Genomic DNA, 16,082 nt, shown 5'->3' with positions numbered 1-16,082 from the left:
CTTTTCCACCCCAAAGAAGGCGGAACGAGCTAATGTGGGGTAGGCCTTGAGATCGGATATTAATGACCGTCATATGGGTTGTTCGTAATTGGGGGAAATCAGTCAAAAGAGGCAAGATTGTAGGAAACGAGAGTATTCCCATGCTTGGTAAAATGTACAGCAAGGCAGGTTCCTTAAGGCCTTAACTATGAGAGTTCGGATTGCATCCTATGGGTGATGAGTCTTGCTAAGATACTTCAAAAATATTTTAATTTTTTTATTATTTATATATTTTTGATCATCAAAATAAATATGGATCATTTGAATTTTAATTAGTTAACGTGCTAGTGTACATGACTGATATGATAAAAATTTTAAAGATTAAGATCATTTCAACATTGAATTGATGGTAGATTTTAATTAAATTAATTTTTTTTTCCAAAAAAGCTTCATCATAGGCCATCAGAGGTGGATGAGCTATAAATGGCTGAGGGGATGTGTGGATAGAAGGCGGAGGAGCTGTGGGCACCGATAAGGGGGTGGCACGGAGAAGGCACGAGTGCCAGGATGACTGCGGGCAGATGGGGGGTCGGATGAGTTGCAGGTGGTCGGAGAGGCATGGAGAAACTGCAGGCGGAGTAAGATAGAGCCGCGAGCAAAGGAGGCGGAGGAGTTGTGGGTGGCACTAGGGAGGAGGGTGACTGTGGATGGGTGGGGGGTGGGATGAGCTATGAGTGGATGGGAGGGTGGAGAAGCCATAAGCAGAAGAAGATGGAGGAAGTACAGATGAAGGGAGGCAGAGGAGTCACGAATGGTGCCGGAGGGGGGGGGCCGCGGAGGCATTGTGGATGAGAAAAAAATAATATAAAATATTATTTTAAATTATATATAAAAATGATATATAATATCTTAAATATTTTTTATAATAAAATATTATAAAAAAATACCGTAGCAAAACTCATGATTGTTCTATTTTCACGACCTTAGTTATTGGATTGTGCTTTATATGGATATTGTTGTGGATGTCCACTCTGCCTCAGCCTCGGTTGAGCATGTTCTTGGCATTGACCAAGTAATAGGTAGAAGCCTCGTGGTGGGTGATCGATCGGACTTCGTCACCAACTAAGAAATTCACCTCGATCTTATCGAAGTCCACTTAGGTTGTCCAATACCGACCTATGAACTTGGCTCCACGGACAAGGGTCATATCCTCCTCAGCTTGGGCCGAAGTATGCTTAGCTTAGGCAAAGCCGAGCTATAGTTGAAAGATCTCTATTGATAGAGTCAGCTTCCTTTGCAATTCAGAAAAGTCCAGATAAGGAAGAACTTCTCCACAATCGAATTATGCTCCAAAAAGAAAAAATTCTCTGCCAGCCTAGCCTACAAGCAATAATCGGAGATAGTCTAAAATTTCCTGACTACTACAGAAAAGAACTACGATAGCAGTTCATAACCACTGCCATAGCCAAAAAGATTGCTATAAACCGCTGTCGCAGCAAAAAAAATTACAGTCATAGCATACGACAGTGGTTTCTCAACCGCTGTAATTGTTGCCATCGCCGTAGGTTTATGACAGCGGTTGTTGCAGCAGTTGATATAACTGTTGCCATATTCTAGGTATAGCAGCAGTTATTCATCGCTGCTATAGCTTATAATATAGCAGCAGTTTTTCAACTGCTGCTATAGAGACTATCGCAGTGGTTAGGTAACTGCTGCCATTGATTTGAGATATAGTCGTGGTTACACATAACCGCTACAATAGGTCAAATCAATGACAGCGATTGAAATCAGATGTATGACAGCGGTTATACATAACCACTGTCAAACATTTTGATCTATGACAGCAGTTATGCAATAACCATCGCTACAGGTCAAAACTATGACAGCGGTTATGTATAACCGCAGTCGTAGATTCTATGACAGTGGTTTTCGAACCGTTACAGTAGTAAATGCTGCCATAGGCCCTTTCTATAGTAGTGATGACTCCAACTCTCTTTCTATAAATAGAGGAGTGTGGAGATCCTTAAAATAAGTTCTCGACTCTCACTCTTTTGCTCTCATTATTCTCCATCTCCTAACTTAAGTGTCGGAGGATCCTCGTTAGAAAATGCTCTGACAAGATTTTTTTGTAGATTCAAAGTTGAAGCTTGGGCGGGGTCTCCAGCATTCACCATCTCCTAGTCCATCCGACCTCAAGCACAGGAGCTAGACGCAATATTTGGTGCTAGAGGAAGGGCTCCCTAACCAACTTCGGGGTCCTATTCTGAGAGGAAAGAGTTTGCCGCAGAGAGCGTTTGCCAAAGATCGCCATAAAGACACAAAGAGGTTCATCGAATGCATCCCACCGCTCCAATAGCAGGCAAGCCAACAACACTCCATTAGAGAATGTAGCACCTACGCTATTTCAAAAAAATCCTCCATCCGCAGCACTGGCAATTTTTCAAGATCAATACAACAACCTCGTATAGCAAGTGCAAACTCTCTCAGCCGCTATAAGAGGGATGCAGCAGAACACCGAGACCAAAGTTTTAAACTTCATATAGAAGTCCATTATTTGCCGATTTGGTTGCCTTGGGCTATCATCACAGATAATGGGCACTAATTTGACAATCCAAAGTTCGTGAAGTTCTACAGTAGTCTTGAAATTTCATGTAGACCGACTTGGTAGCTCACCGCTAAAGCAATGGTGAAGCAAAAGTAACTAATCGGACCCTGTTGCAAGGACTCAAAGCCCGACTAGGCCAAGCTAAGGGATTGTGGGTCGAAGAGCCATATAATGAATTTTGGGTATACCGCACAACTCAATGGGTTCCCACCGGAGAAACCCTTTTTAAACTTGCCTTCGAGACTGAAGCTATGATATCTATGAAAATTGGCCTACCCTCACTCTGATAGAAGAATTCGATGAAGATAGCAACTCAATTGGACTGAGGGTAAATCTAGATCTGCTAGAAGAAATCCAAGAGTGAGCACGAATTCGGATGATGAGTTACCAGCAAAGGATAGCTCGGTACTATAATACAAGAGTCAAAGGTAAAGTCTTTCGAGCGGGAGACCTAATTTTTCAAAAAATTGAGGTATCTCACCCCACCGAATAGGGAAAGCTGGCCAAACTGAGGGGGCCCACATTGTATTGATTAAGTGGTTCGATCTGGAGCATATCACCTTCGCCGACTAGATAGAACCCCAATCCCCTGGACCTGGAACTCCGATAACCTACGTGTCTATCATCCTTAATTGTAATTCTTATTGAATCAAGTAATAAAAGTTTATTTTTGTAGGTTTAAATGTTCTCCCAATTTCTCCAACACATGCTCCTCATCCACGGATGAGTTGAGCATAATGTGTCTCCTAATTTCTTTAATATGCACTTCTCATCCATGGATGAACTGAGTAGAATGGGTCTTCTGATTTCTCCAACGTGCACTCCTCATCCATGGACGAGCTGACAAGAATGCATCTCTTGATTTTTTCAACACGCACTCCTCATCCACGGATGAGTTAAGTGGAACACATCTCTCGGATCTCCAATGCATACTCCTCATCCACGGATGAGGTGAGTAGAATATATTTTTTAATTTCTCCAACATGTGCTCCTTGTCCATGAATGAGCTGAGCGGAATACATCTCTTGATTTCTCCAACACACGCTCCTAGTCCACGGACGAGCTGAGCGGAATACATCTTCCAGTTCTCCAATGTGCGCTCTTCGTCCACAGACGAGCTAAGCAGAATGCATCTTCTGGTTCTCCAATACGCACTCCTCATCCACAGACGAGCTGAGCGAAATGTACTTTCTGATTTCTCCAATGTGCGCTCCTCATCTATGGACGAGTTGAGTGGAACACATCTTTCAGTTCTCAAACATGCACTCCTCATCTATGGATGAGCTAAGCAGAATGTGTCTCTCAATTTCTCCAACGTACGCTCCTCATCTACAGATGAGCTAAGCAGAATGCATCTCCCGATTTCTCCAACACACACTCCTCATCCATAGATGAGCTTAGCGGGATGCATCTCCTAGTTCTCCAATGCACGTTCTTTGTCTACGGACGAGCTGAGCAGAACACATCTCTTGATTTCTCCAATGTGTGCTCCTTATCTACGGACGAGCTGAGTAGAACATATCTTATGATTTCTCCAAGATACGCTCCTCATCCATGGATGAGCTGAGCAGGATACATCTCCCAGTTCTCCAATGCATGCTCCTTGTTTATAGATGAGCTTAGCAAAAAGTGTCTTCTAATTTCTCTAACAAACTGAGCGGAATATATCTCTCAGATCTCTAACATGCACTCCTCATCCACGAACAAGCTAAGCAGAACATATCTCTCAAATCTCCAACATGCGCTCCTCATCCACGGACGAGTTGAACGGAATATGTCTTCTAATTTCTTTAATGCATGCTCTTCATCTACAGACGAGCTGAGCAAAATGCATCTCCTGGTTCTCCAATGTGCGCTTCTCATCCACAGACGAGTTGAGCAAAATGCATCTCTCGATTTCTCCAACGCGCATTTTACATCCATAGATGAGCTGAGCGGAATGCATCTCTCGATTCTCTAGGACATGCTCCTTGTCCACGGACAAGCTGAGCAGAGCGCATCTTTCGATTTCTCTAATGCATGCTCCTCGTCTATAGATGAGCTGAGTGGAATGTGTCTCCCAATTTCTCTAACGCACGCTCTGCGTCTATGGATAAGCTAAGTGGAATGCATCTCCTGTTTTCTCTAATGCACACTCTTCATCCATGGACGAGCTGAGCGGGATGCGTCTCTCGGTTCTCCAATACGTGCTTCTCATCTATAGACGAGCTGAGTAGAATGCATCTTTTGATTTTTCCAACACGCACTCCTCATTTATGGACGAGTTAAGCGGAATGCGTCTCCTAGATCTTCAATGCGTGCTCGTCGTCTACAAATGAGCGGAGCGGAATGCGTCTCCCAATTTCTCCAATATGCGCTCCTTTTCTATAGATGAGCTAAGGGAAAACACATCTCTCGATTTTTCCAACGTGCGCTCCTCGTCTACGAACGAGCTGAGCGAAATGCGTCTTCTGATTTCTCCAACGCGTGCTCATTCACGAATGAGCTTAGCAGAACACGTCTCTCAATTTTTTCAACATACGCTCTTCATCCACAAACGAGCTTGACAAGATCATCAAACTCAATCATCAAACCACAAAAGCGAAAGAGTTAAAAGATGATCGTAATCATGATCAAGTCTTTATACTTCATCCTCGTGCAAATAAACCTAGAAGAACTAGAGACGAAGGTCGTGACTTCGGTTAATGATGCCTTGCTCAAATATCAACTTGAGATTGGGATCCGAACTCAATACTTTCAATCAACTAGCTTCTATGAAAGAGCAAGAATGAAAAGCCGAGGTGCGAAGAGAAAGGTGAATTTCATTAAAGGAAAAAATTCTTACAAGATTCTTAAGGTCAGCCTCATACAAAAATACCTCAGAAAGGACTGAGACATATAAAATAGACCGACCATTTGCATAGCTTGGATATGCCTGAGCTAAAATATAAAATTTTTAAGCCCCGTCAGGGGTAGGGAGACTTCAACATCACTAGGATCGAGAAGGATGATCACTGTCGGAGAATGGGCCGATGCTGCATCCTCAATCATCTGATCACTACACGTCGAGCTAAAGATCTTCTTGGCATGTGCTTCCCCTCCAGCGACCTCAGCGACTTCCTCTTCGTTGTTCGACTCCAAGGGCATGAGGTTGAGGTCAGGAAAGTGGCCCTGAACTTTCATCTTGAAGTCCGCCAGTCCCTACAAATAGGACTTGAAGGCGAACTCTACTTTGATTTTTTGGAACTCTTTCGAGGAGTAGAAGGCCTCGACTGCAGTAACCTTTTCAGTCTCCAACCTCTTCTCCCACTTGTCAGTCACTGCATTCAGCCAAACCTCAACCTCATCTCGGGCTTTGGCAACCTCAGCTTCCAGTCGCTTCATCCCAGCCTTTAGCGACTTCGCTTCCTCCTCGACTGTGATATTTGAAAGCATGGCCTCGTCCGCCCTTTTGTTAGCTTGGGCGACCCGATCTTCGGCCTAGGTGGCTTTGTCTTTGGTCTCTTTTGAGATCCATCGAGCCTCATGGATCACGTTGATGAAGTGATCTACATGGTGGATGAGCTAAAAAAAGAAAAAGAGAAAGGAGGAGAAAGTAAGAATGAAGACATCGACGATGACAAAAAAAAAGGGGAGATAAAAGCTTAGATGAAGTTCACGACTCACTCGAAGAAGAGAGTCGTATGAATCTTTGACATGATAGGCAGAACCTTTTGCGTCCAATGCCTTGGCATTGCCCGATGTTATGGCGGCCCTGAGAAGGTCTCGAGCAACTTGGTAGTCACCAAAGCCTAACCTATCATCACGAGCTTCAGATTCTGGCTGAGCAGGTGGTCTTGGGGAAACCTCAACTGGGGGATCGATTGGGCGGAAAGACATCCGTATTGAGATTTGGGGAGTACCTGAACCTTGGTGCAACAAAGAAGCAGAAGATAGGGGGATTGACTCCCCCGGAGCAACAGATCTTAGGGGTTGCACGAGTTGGGCCCCTGACAAAGCTTTCTTCCTCGGGGGTGCTTGAGTTGGCTTCGAAGAATTGCCAACCGCGGGTTGAATAAGGACAGCCTCAGTCCGTTTCATTTCGGGATAGGGGCTGCAGCAGTCTTCTTCCTCTTTGTGGCTTGGTGCAGGGCTTCAACATCCTAAGGCCTCATATCTAGAGAAGGGCTGAGGTTAGCTAAAAGGAATGTGAGGTGAAGAACTTCAAAAGCAATTAACTTACTTGCAAGATTGGCTGGGCTTAACACGACCTTACATAATGTCTTCTTGAAAAGGAACTTAGAGGTGGGGGAGTGGTGCGGTCGAAGATAAGCTTCAATACCTCCTCCTCGGCATCGGATAGAATCGAAGTCTTAATTATCAATCTCCAAGGGTGACCCCATGATGTGCTAATGTCCTAGGGTTGCTTGATCGAGATAAAAAAAATACGGCTCCTTTCAATTGTGAATTGAAGAAGGAGTACCTCGAAAGAGTCGTCGTCTCTTTCGAGGAGAGACATACCACCACCCAGCCTCCTTAGGGTGCTCCTTCAACATGATGCATGTTTTGAAGAGGCGGGTGGTCGGTTTGATCCTAAGGAGAAAGCAGTGAGTCAAAAAAGCTATGATTAAACACCATGAGTTCGATGCAATACAACACGAGATTTTTTGGTAGGTATTTAATGATTCTACAAATAAAAAATTAAAAGGCAACCTAAGTTCAGCCTTAAAAGACTTCTTGTAAAGGTCGATCTGATCTCGAGGCGGAAGAGCTATGCACTCTCCAAGACCCATGGCCTCTAGCTTAAACTCAATCAAAATTTGGTACTGCAGATGCACAATTTCTACGTTGTCCAAGGAAAAGATGGAACCTACCCTGAAGGGACCAAATTTGGACATCTCTCTCACTTCGGGATCGTTTGAAGAATGACACACATTGGATGCAGGGCCTGTACCACCCTGATCATCGCTCGAGGTCCAAGTGGATGGAGACGAGCTCAGGGCACTCATCTTGAAGACCTAGAGGAGGATGGAGGACTGACTTAAAAGGAAGAGAGCGATCGAGCAAACTTGGGGATGCAATTCGGGGTCAGCACACAAAGCTCGACTTCTGTCGAGGAGATTTGTGTCGTCGGCAGTGATCACCGGAGTTTTTCAGAAATTGCCTAAGTGATGCACCTCCACCCATCTCAAAACAGTAACGCAGTAGAAGTAAAAGAAATCTGGTAGAGCTGCGCTTATTTATAAGAGCTCAGACGGCTCCAATCTACCAACGATTCACCTCCCACCATTGATGAGCGCCAATTGGCAGCATCCGATTGGCCATAACAACAGTCACGTAGATCCAGGGGTTTGACGGTCTAGATGAGAAAATCATTTTACCAACTAACACCAATCTTTGACATGTGTCAATGAATGAAAATTCAGATGACATTCGGTAAAGTTGACCTCAGTGTCGGAATTGTTTTCTCTTCGACCGACCTCGTTCGAACTTGGGCTCGAGAGTAGGGGGCATCTATCATGGATCTCCACTCCGCCTCAGCCTCAATCGAGCATGTTCTTGGCATTGACTGAGGAATAGGTAGAAGCCTCATGATGGGCGATCGTTCGGACTTTGTCACCAATTGAGAAATTCATCTCGATCCTACCGAAGTCCGCTTAGGTCATCCAATGCTAACCTGTGACCTTAGCTCCTCGGACAAAGGTCACATCCTCCTCCTTGGCCTGGGCTGAAATATGCTTAGCTTGGACAAAGCCGAGCTTTAGTTGAAAGATCTCTGTTGACAGAGTTAGCTCTCCTTGCAATTCAGGAAAAATCCAGATAATGAAGAACTTCTCTACAATCGAATCACACTCCAAAACGAAAAAATTTTATGCCAGCCTAATCTGCGCACAATAATCGAAGATCGACAAAGACTCTCTGGCATGCACAACTTCAATTCTTCTTCTATAAATAAAGGGGCACGGCGACCTCAGACATGGGAGCTGAATGCAACAGATATCAAAATAATCCAATCTCTATCTTCATTTGTCTGTATAGATCTTGAAATAGATATTAGGCGATGTAATGGTTAACATCGCAAATTCGCATAAAATATACGACCTGAACCCTAACTATCAAGCCCAAAATAAAATTTCATCCAAATTAACCTTCACTGTTGGATATTTCTTGCAGAGTTCAAGAGGAATATATGATCAAAAAGCTGATTTATATGGAAAAAAATAGTTTATAGGTTCCCTTAAGCAGTCACATAAAATTGGAGTCCTCTTCTCAACGATCCTCCTCTCTTCATCTTAACACCATGATGTGTTAACATCCTTGAAAAGTGATTTGCTATACCTATCTAATTTCTTTATATTTTATATTTGATTTATATTAATTATAAATAATATATAGCTACATAAATGACTATTGGTATGTTGACGTGCCTCCACATAGGCACATAAAGTGCTCGTGTGCCTATTGATGGTCTGACTTTTTTCTTTTAAAATGATCGAGATGCTCGTGGATGAGGTTTGCATTGTCTTTTATGTTTTTTTTTTTTTTATATATTATTATTTTATAGCAAGCTACGATAAGGACAATTAATCTCTATGCAACTGACTGTATAGGTTGAATCCTTTATTCTACTAGATAGCAATATTTGATGTTAATCAATATGCTAACATTAACATCATTGACCAAATCGCACAGAGATTTATTGAGGCGAATTGTCACCATCCCATTGAGGTGGACCTTGTTATTGGATAAGTTTTGCACTTGAATAGGAAAATAGTAGCTCAAACTATGATCGCAAATTTTAGGGTTTTTTTTTTCCCCCCTTAAGATAAAGATTTGCCCTATGATAGAGCAAAAGGGAAGTAAGTTTTGGTGAAGCATTACTTGATAATTAGTAGGACTCATGGTTTTAGATGGTGAGACTCTAGAATGCTTTTTAATCAGCAAAAATACTTAAAATTTCTAAAAATTATTTTATAACACAAGGGAGGATAACAGAGAGAGAGCAATTCAGTTGATGCAAGAATCATGACTATAACTGTTATATATTATGCAAGATTAAACAAACACCTAGTGTGATAAGATATTCTCACATAATTAGGAAAAAAAAAAAAGGGTATGTATCATGACAAGCATATACGTGCTATGTGCAATTGTTATATTGATGTAAAGAAACCTTGTTTTTTTGAAAGAACTATTGATGTAGATAAAGTCTATCTAGTCATTTTAAACATATGCCATAGTTTCAAGAACTCACCTAACCAAATTGAAATACTCTTCTAACTTTTTTGAACATAGCGAATTCAATTACACATGTTGTTTAAAAATTCATAATTTAATGTGATATCCTCGTGAGATCCTATTCTCCTTGACTCCTGCAAGGACACTTTGTTCCTCATAATTATGATGTTAATTACAAGAACGTCTAAAGCCACTAGCATTGCAAGTGCTTCAGCCGTATTGTCATTCACTGTCCATTTCTTCCAACTCCTAACTCTAAGCAATGCCATCATTAATATAATTGATGTGAAATGAATCCAATTTCAATCACATTTATGTTTTCAGAAAAATTGACCCCCTTGGATAACATTATGTAAAAGTCAGAAAGTTGGTTCTAAGCAAATATATTAAGTTCTTAATTTCAACCTATTTTGACCACGTGCTTTATCTTATCAAAGCCATGTCTAAGGTTCAATACTAGAATTGCTCCTCCAGTCATCAAACAAACATAAAAGGTTTGTTAAGCATGTAATTTGCCTTGATGCAATAAAATAGGGATGGCAATGGGTAGGGTTTGGGTCGGATAGTGTATTATCCATCCCCAAACCCGAACTTAATATCCTATACCCAAACCCTATCCGATACCCAATCGGATAAGAAAAAAAATACCCATCCCCATATCCAACGGGTTCGGGGATACCCATGGGTAACCCATTTTCCCATACCCAACCCATACCCGCCCCATATCCGTCCATTCTATACAAAAAAATAAGTAAAATAATTTTATACATATTATCAATCAAAAATAGAATTATCAATTCCATATAAAATATAATTTATGAGTCCAAATTTATAGAAATCAAACATAAAAATAGAATTACATTTAAACATAGAACATATAAACAACCAAAATAAATTTTTACATATTATCAATCAAAACAAAATTACCAATTCAACATAAAATATAATTTATCAGTCCAAATTTATAGAAATCAACATAGAAATAGAACTACCATTCAAAATATAATATAACCATTAAGTTTATTATTTCTTCCATAAAAATTTAGTATAATGCTAAAAAGTAGTGAACTTGAATACCAAACTTTCAAATAATTTCATGAAATGACTGCAACTCCACAAATCATTCAAGACAAATAGTAGGCTCTGCAACAAGTAATTAAAAAATTAATACATAATTACCCATATTCATAGGTTCGGGTCGGATTCGAGTTCGGATAGAAAATAGCACTACCCATACCCTATCCATATCCGTACTATAGTTTTTGGGTTTTACCCACACCCAAACCCAAACCCGGTCAAACCCTATTTTTCGGGTTTGACCGGATTCGGATAGGATGTATACCCATCGGGTCGGATCAATTTTGCCATCCCTACAATAAAAGCTCCATACACACATTGAGTTTCATCATTTATCATTGTGCTTCGACGATAATTTTAGCTCTCTTCCACTTTAGCTAAGCTAGTTTTACCATTCTATTAACACAAGACAGAGATTCATAAAGCGCATAGAAAAAGTTCTAAAGATAAACAAACAAACAACAGAAAAAACAAAATTATTAGCGTTATTGGAGGCAAGGCTATTGCCTAGTGGTTGATATTTCCATGATTTTGATGCATACCACATTCTCACTTGAAATGGGAAAAGAAAGTTACAATTTTGTCTTAATTGCCACTAACATGTGTTTAATTAAATATTATCAGTCCTGAAGCATCAAGAGAAACCTTCATAAGAAAATTCAAATTGGTTTGGTGGCCAAAGGCTTGTTATCGAGAACCTCAACATTCCTTCCTTGGTTTAAGATCCAAACTGAAAGGTTTCCATAGACGCACGGAACCAATCAATAAAGATACAATACAGTCATTGAATGCACCATTCCCAACAAGTTTCTTACACAAAAGGACACACCAAAGACAAACTACTAATGAACATAGCAAATACTAATACCATCACAATTCTGAGTCTTATTACTCATAAACAATAAACTTCCCCTGTAGCAAAAGCCAACATCACAACCACCAGCACAATCAATTGGGCTCATTATTCGTTTTTCTTACAGAGCCCACGCATTAACTACGGATCGAGAGAGAGAGAGAGAGAGAGAGAGAGAGAGGAAGATTTCTACCGTCCTGAGTTGACTCGGACCAGAAGCACACGAACCAACCCGAGTTGACGGGGTGGTTCAGAGCTAAACGGCTAGTTTCTAGAGCAGAGAAAATGTTGCTTTGAACGAAGGTAGTAGAATGGAGGGAGAAAGAGAGGACTGGAAGAACTTTTTCTTTCCCAGTAGTCCACTTCTAGTCGATAGCACCATTTCTAGAACACAGGCGGCGAACTCGAGGGGGATGTCGAATTGACCAACTTAAGAATGCTGTTCCAATAGTTCTTGCTCTCCTCCCCCTCCTTCCCCTCCTCTTCCACACAACTTCCACCCTCCAAGTTGTCAGAATCTCCGCGCCCATCCGAAGAATTCCGGTCATCAGAGCTATCCAGCAGCATGCCCGTGAACCCTGCTCCGAATTCCCCACTGGAGGACCCGGTCCCTATGCTCGACGACTCCGGAAGCCACGGCGAGGACTCACCACCGAAGACCGACGTGGTGTCCATCGAAAAGCTAGCAAAGCTATCAATTCTATTATCTTTGATCTCCACCATTCTGAGTGGTTGCTTCTCGAAGCACTTCCACTCCAAGTCTTGTTCTTCTTCCAGCTCCTGAGCTGCTCCTAGATGACACACTGTGGAATTGCCATCGACTAGCCCGCCGCCAATGATCGGCAGGACGTTCTCCGAGAAGCTCAAGGTGGATGTTGGCGACTCGAGATCGATCCTTCCACCTGGGTTTCCGGTGGTTGGTTTGGCGGACCAGACTCCGTGCCATGCTCGGAAGACATCAAGAGAGGGAGGGGGAGGCGCCGGGGGAGCCACCGACTTGTTGACTGGTGGCGCCGGAGGCAGTGGAGGGGCGGAGGAGGAGGGTGACTGCGGTTGGAACTGTGCGGCGGCGCGGAGTTTGGATTCCCGGACGAGGCGGGCCTCGGCTTCGAGGCGGGCGCTCTCCCACTGGGCCATGTGGCTGAGGTTGGCGGAGCTCTTGGACTGGCCATCGCCGGAGCTGAGGGCGTCGCTCTTGGGCTTGTGGGTCACCGGATCGATCCCCATCTTGGCCAGCCGCTTCTTGAGGTGTGTGTTCCAGTAGTTCTTGATCTCATTGTCGGTTCGCTTGGGTAGATGGGTGGCTATTGCAGACCACCTGAAGCAAAGAAGGGAAGCCATGAGATGAGCCATAATTCGAACCCTTTGCATGAATACTGTATGTGATCTCCTTACCAAAGGAATTAACCAAAGTCCTGCATGTGATGCACAAAAGATAATTGCGGTGTGGAAGCCCCAAAGGAAGCCAAAGGTCATTTCAGGAAAATAAGCTTAATTAAAGAACTTTGTCCTCGGTGCTTTGAGAACATGGGATCAGAGAAGTATATGCACTGATGGACGAAAAAAGAGGTCACTTAATTTTGCCATTATAGAATTCTCTTGCCTGGCCCTTCAAATTTCAAGGATAAGACGTGGTGCTAGTTTTTGACCAAGAGCTACTAGTCGCCTTACAGAGATCTGAGTTATAGAGATGAAAGAGATTAAAGGATTAAAGGCAAACAGCAAGGGTAATTCAGTTTTCGATTCTTGAATTTTGGACATATAGACATCAAAATATAGTTTTTATTGATGGAAACATGGACATCAAAACATATAGCTCGATATTTGTGAAATTAGTAAAATTGTTTCTTTTGCAAGCGGACATGACACAATTGAGTGTTGTCAAAAAGAAAGACACAATTCAATGCGCATTTCAGGAAACAAAGAAAAAGGATAAAGTTTTAAAAGGCAGAACTATCATATATACAGGAAGAAGTGCGCAAATTAAAGCGCATGGCTTCATTTTTAAACACAATTGGTGCTATTTTAGTAACAATCAAGTTGATCTAACCTCGAAAAAGGTCACAATAATCTTGATCTTTATATATTCGCAGTTTAGACCGATGCAGAATGGTGCTGCTACATAATGATTTGTTAGAAGGGATGTGATTCAAAAATGAACATGCTGGTGTTGCTGGCAAATACTAGCAGCCATATAAATCACCTGTTTCCAAGAAGAGCATGAAGTTGAATGATGGTCTGCTCTTCCTGCAAACTGAACTTCCCCCTTTTGATATCAGGCCTCAGATAATTTGTCCACCTCAGTCTACAGCTCTTCCCACACCTCTGCAGTCCTGCCATGTAGAGAAAAAAGAAGTAAATGACCAACTCAAATCGATTACACTCGTCAACCAGTAACTTTGTATAGATATCACATCCACAAGAAACACTAGAGAGGGTGTCAACCAGCTTTCGCAGGCAATGCTCGCCAACTCCCATGGCCATGCTCCTCGATGTAGGCCAGCAGCTTCTGGTCCTCCTCCGGTGTCCATGGCCCCTTCTTCAGGCCCACCTTTTCGCAGCATGGCGATCGGCCCATCGCAGATCCTCCTCACCTCCAAGGAAGAAGGAGATGCTCTCAAGGGTTTAGAGACCTAAACTTATAGCAGTGACGCGCAAGGAGAAGAGATTCTTGTCAACAGCAATAAGAGGCCAGTGAGTCTTTTTGTGTTTGTGTGTGAATGTAAAATGGCACAGAGAGTGACATTGGAGTGAAGGATAAATAGAGAGAGAGAGAGGGGCAAGAAGAAAGAAAGGTCAGCAACATAAATGGCATAGATATAAATTTTGTGGAGGTGGCAAGGCCAAGCTGCCCCACTGGTTGTTAGGGGTCCAAGTACCACCAGCCAGAGCTACTAACCACTACAGTTTAGGGGCAGCATGGGCAACAAAAGTAATTCCTCATTCAGCAGGTGGGCCTAGCCCATTAACTGTAATCACTTTGTGAGGTCTCTATACTAATTTAACAGTCCAGATTCTTCTAATCCGCCCGAATTGTATCATGTACTGCGGCCCCCACTATCTCTAGGTTAAGACAGCCTCAGACAAAGGCATCAACTGAAAGAGATATTCAACTCTTATGGTGTTTCGCAAAATTGATAATGGCCACTACTTGTTTGATGGTGCGCTACTGAAGCAGTGATGCAGATGATGCATGACCTTGGATATTTAAATGGGGACTATTTTGGTACCTAAAGTTTTTTATTCAGACAAATTATGGTAAAATATTCCCAAAAATCTTTGTCCATTGAGATTTTGTTTAATGGTGATGCTTAATCACCGTTTACTGGATTAGCCGATTAAAGTGTGTAGGTTTTCTTGTACTATTGGTGAAAAATGAGGTTGAAGTGCATACACATCTCAAACATCATAATTTTCTTTGATGTGCGGATTCTCTATGGTACCCATAATTCACCACACCATGTAGTACATCACGCATACCATCCATCACATAATGGATGGCTGTATGTGTCCACGTGCGGCGTGCATCGCATAGCCAAGCATCTATCTATTCATGGCCATCCATTGTGTGATAGACGGTATGTGCGGTGGATCATATCATGCGGTGCATCACAAAAGATCCATATTTTTTTCTTCGAGGAAATGGGAAGGATTTGACGAACTTTTCACAACAGATGAGACCATAACCTTTTAATTTTCCCAATCTACTTTTCCTTTTTCCTATATTCAAATGGATGGATGAGATGCGGAGAGAGAAGGCCGGAAAAAATGCTTTAGGAACCGAATCAAAATTCTATTTAAATTTGATGGTATGCTTTGATTGTGTTTTATTGCATGATGAAAGTTGACATACAACTAAATGATCTGACCAGTGAATAAAGATGATCTAATTGTACTATGTATCAGGCTGATTTTGTAAATTGGCAGAATCAATCATCCTTCCTAAGAAGGAGAAGAGGTGGTGGGGTTGGGGGGGGGGGGGGGGTTTGAATTTGGCTTCATTGTTAAGAGGATAACATCCATTCTTCTTATCCAATTATGGATTAGGATATGGATGCCTTTGGTCTATTCAAATAACTAACACCTACCCACACAAATTGGCGCAGACTAATTTGCCTATGCCACACTATTATCAAAGTCCCTTTTTTTGGGATTTTGACTTAGCAAAGTCCTGTTTTTATTCTTTAATAAAGTCAGAGAATTAATTTATTCATCAATTATACATGATGAATATTTTTGCCAGCCTTGCTTCAATAACGAATACTTTCTCCCTCATGGGGCAAGGTTCAGGATTATTAGGCCAGGGCTACCCTTGTAAGTCACTACCACCTTGTAAGTCACTACCACTGTCTGTGTCCAAGTGAGTAGCAT

General features: G+C 42.1%; 1 protein-coding gene across 1 annotated transcript; it reads right to left on the bottom strand.

Moving 5' to 3' along the window:
- Positions 1-11,720: 11,720 nt before the first annotated feature.
- Positions 11,721-14,454, bottom strand: LOC105056637 (transcription factor MYB106). The gene is made up of 3 exons (XM_010938901.4): positions 14,157-14,454; positions 13,915-14,044; positions 11,721-13,029 (listed from the first exon to the last, which is right to left on the bottom strand). The coding sequence occupies exons 1-3, from the start codon at positions 14,287-14,289 to the stop codon at positions 12,096-12,098; spliced, it is 1,197 nt and encodes a 398-aa protein (XP_010937203.1). The 5' UTR covers positions 14,290-14,454; the 3' UTR covers positions 11,721-12,095.
- Positions 14,455-16,082: the final 1,628 nt, after the last annotated feature.

This window comes from Elaeis guineensis, chromosome 13 (assembly GCF_000442705.2).
Source record: "Elaeis guineensis isolate ETL-2024a chromosome 13, EG11, whole genome shotgun sequence".
Lineage (NCBI taxonomy): Eukaryota > Viridiplantae > Streptophyta > Magnoliopsida > Arecales > Arecaceae > Elaeis > Elaeis guineensis.
The sequence above is the reverse complement of the archived record's forward strand: the minus strand, read 5'-3'. Positions and strand labels throughout refer to the sequence as shown.